This window comes from Esox lucius, chromosome 3 (genome assembly GCF_011004845.1).
Source record: "Esox lucius isolate fEsoLuc1 chromosome 3, fEsoLuc1.pri, whole genome shotgun sequence".
Lineage (NCBI taxonomy): Eukaryota > Metazoa > Chordata > Actinopteri > Esociformes > Esocidae > Esox > Esox lucius.
Genome location: NC_047571.1, coordinates 34,494,718 through 34,497,911, shown reverse-complemented (window position 1 = coordinate 34,497,911; position 3,194 = coordinate 34,494,718). Strand labels below are relative to the sequence as shown.

Genomic DNA, 3,194 nt, shown 5'->3' with positions numbered 1-3,194 from the left:
ACGACACACCTCATCCAGTCTGACAAAGCTTGACAGGATCAATGAGTATCCAGGTGTGCAAACCTAGTGGAGGCCAAAAAGACGTTAACCCTGTGACTGCTGGCAAAGGCACTTCTACAGAGTACTGAATAAAGCATCTGAATACTTCAGTTTTATCAATAAATTGGTGCACATTTCTAAAACCTTTTTTAAGCTTTGCCACACACATATACAGGTACACAAACACTACACTTACATCCCAAGTACACACGCTCACACACACACGCATGCAGATACACACATAAAAACACAAACACAAAACAAGGATGTTGACTTGATCAAATGTTACAGAACAGTTGCCTAGCAACACAGTGCTAGCTACCTGAAAACTCTGAACTACTAAGACAACTGACTTGAGTGTTTTTCCAGGACACACTGCTGGAGCTGTTATGTGAGTCTGTTGTGTTATCTCTGCAACATGGGAGGGGCGTGCTGGTCATCAACTTCCCCCGGGACATAAGGCAAGCTGAGGAGTACGAAGCCAAGGTACTGGGGGGGGAGGGAGGGAGATGGTGAGAGGCGGAGGAGGGAGAGGGAAGGAGATGGTGAGGGAGGGAGAGGCGGAGGAGGGAGAGGGAAAGAGGAAGGAGAGAGATGGAGGAGTGTATAGGGTACCTGCTAGCCTAGTGATTATAACGTGTCCAAAAGGATACTAAGTTGAATCCCTGAGCAGTCAGAAAATGATACTAGGTTGAATCCCTGAGCAGTCAGAAAAGGATACTAGGTTGAATCCCTGAGCAGTCAGAAAAGGATACTAGGTTGAATCCCTGAGCAGTCAGAAAAGGATACTAGGTTGAATCCCTGAGCAGTCAGAAAAGGATACTAGGTTGAATCCCTGAGCAGTCAGAAAATGATCCTAGGTTGAATCCCTGAGCAGTCAGAAAAGGATACTAGGTTGAATCCCTGAGCAGTCAGAAAAGGATACCTGGTTGAATCCCTGAGCAGTCAGAAAATGATCCTAGGTTGAATCCCTGAGCAGTCAGAAAAGGATACTAGGTTGAATCCCTGAGCAGTCAGAAAAGGATACTAGGTTGAATCCCTGAGCAGTCAGAAAAGGATACTAGGTTGAATCCCTGAGCAGTCAGAAAAGGATACTAGGTTGAATCCCTGAGCAGTCAGAAAAGGATACTAGGTTGAATCCCTGAGCAGTCAGAAAAGGATACTAGGTTGAATCCCTGAGCAGTCAGAAAAGGATACTAGGTTGAATCCCTGAGCAGTCAGAACTATTCTTGCTCCAGTTTGAAGGGGTTTGAAGTTTTAGGCAGAAGTAACATCTTGGCTGGACGTTGTGTGCAATCAATGACTTGTAATGTAATCAAAAGGAATTGTAATAATGACCAAAGTTTTCTATAATGTATTATGTTGAAATGTAGATGGGCATAGTACAGGATGGAGGGGTGAGGGATGGAGGGATAGAGGAATGGAGGGATGGGGGATGGAGGGGTGAGGGATGGAGGGATGGGGATGGAGGGATGGGGGATGGAGGGATGGAGGGATGGAGGGATGGGGGATGGAGGGATGGGGGGATGGGGGATGGAGGGATGGAGGGATGGAGGGATAGAGGAATGGAGGGATGGAGGGAGGAGGGATGGAGGGATAGAGGAATGGAGGGATGGGGGATGGAGGGATAGAGGAATGGAGGAATGGAGGGATGGGGGATGGAGGGAGGAGGGATGGAGGGATGGGGGATGGAGGGAGGAGTGGTGACGAGTAGAGGGGGAGAAGGAGAGAGGGGGGAGAGTGAGGAGAGGTCAGGGGCAGGATGTGCAGAGAGGATGAAGCATCATGTACTGACAGCAGTTCCGTCTGTGTGTGTGTCTGTGTGTGTCTGTGTGTGTGTGTGTCAGATGGGGCAGCCCAGTGCTGTGGTGATGTTAGACTGTTCCCCTGACACCATGTCCCTGAGGCTGCAGAGTCGAGCGCTGTCTCGCCCCGCCCCCCACGGCACTGCAGCTGCTCCACCCCCAGACCTGGACAGCGCATCCTACAGGAGGGTGGAGGATTTTTCCAGTGTCTGCCATGCGGTGACATCTCACTATGAGCGCAGGAGGCTCCTCCACAAGGTGAGACGATTGACTCTGCGTGTGCAGGGTTTCGTTCCAGCCCTGCTTATACAGGCATCCATGACTAAGCCATTGCCAGCTGCATCCACAGCCGTTCTCCACCAGGTGTGTAGGGCCAGCAGACGTAGCTGAGCTGGGGGTGTTCTCTGCATCCTGTAGTTAGTGACAACGCTTTGTTTCCCCCAGATCGATGCTGAGACGTCTCCTGAAGAGGTGTTCGCTCAGATCTGCAGGGTCATGGACTCCTGTTAGAGGAACTCACCAACTCCAGAACTACAACTACTGCTATGCTACTACTATTACTACTACTGCTACTATTACTACTACTATTACTACTAATACTTCTGCTATGCTACTAATACTACTACTAATACTACCACCCTGTAGTTCCAAAGGGGCACTGAACTATCTGCACCTCGAATATTCTCTATATAGTACACTACTTTAAACCAGAGACCTATTCCCTGTATAATACACTACTTTATATCAGACCTATTCCCTATATAGTACACTACTTTAGACCAGAGACCTATTCCATATATAGTACACTACTTTACACCAAATGCCTATTCCTTATATAGTACACTACTTTAGACCAGAGACCTATTCCCTATACAGTACACTACTTTAAACCAGAAACCTATTCCCTATATAATACACTACTTTAGACCAGAGATATATTCCCTTTAAAGTACACTACTTTATACCAGAGACTTATTCCCTTTATAGTACACTACTTTATACCAGAGACCTATTCCCTTTATAGTACACTACTTTAAACCAGAAACCTATTCCCTATATAATACACTACTTTAGACCAGAGATATATTCCCTTTAAAGTACACTACTTTATACCAGAGACTTATTCCCTTTATAGTACACTACTTTAGACCAGAGATCTATTCCCTTTATAGTACACTAATTTAGACCAGAGCCCCTATTCCCTTTATAGTACACTACTTCAGGATAGGGTGCTATTTGAGATTCCTATGAAGAGACCTGGTCACAAGACCCCCACTAGTTCATAGCTGCCATCACCGTGTCCGTGGTCCTGACGTTCTCCTGATCTCCATCTCCTTCACCGTGTCCTTG

At 46.9% G+C, this 3,194-nt stretch overlaps 1 protein-coding gene across 1 annotated transcript in view; it reads left to right on the top strand.

Moving 5' to 3' along the window:
* ak5 (adenylate kinase 5) overlaps positions 1-2,621 on the top strand; it is a 78,564-nt gene extending 75,943 nt beyond the window's left edge. Inside the window, exons 12-14 of the mRNA XM_034290812.1 lie at positions 409-525; positions 1,887-2,102; positions 2,289-2,621. Of these exons, the coding sequence (XP_034146703.1) occupies positions 409-525; positions 1,887-2,102; positions 2,289-2,354 (399 nt within the window). The 3' untranslated portion in view covers positions 2,355-2,621. The remainder of the gene's footprint in view (positions 1-408; positions 526-1,886; positions 2,103-2,288) is intronic.
* Positions 2,622-3,194: the final 573 nt, after the last annotated feature.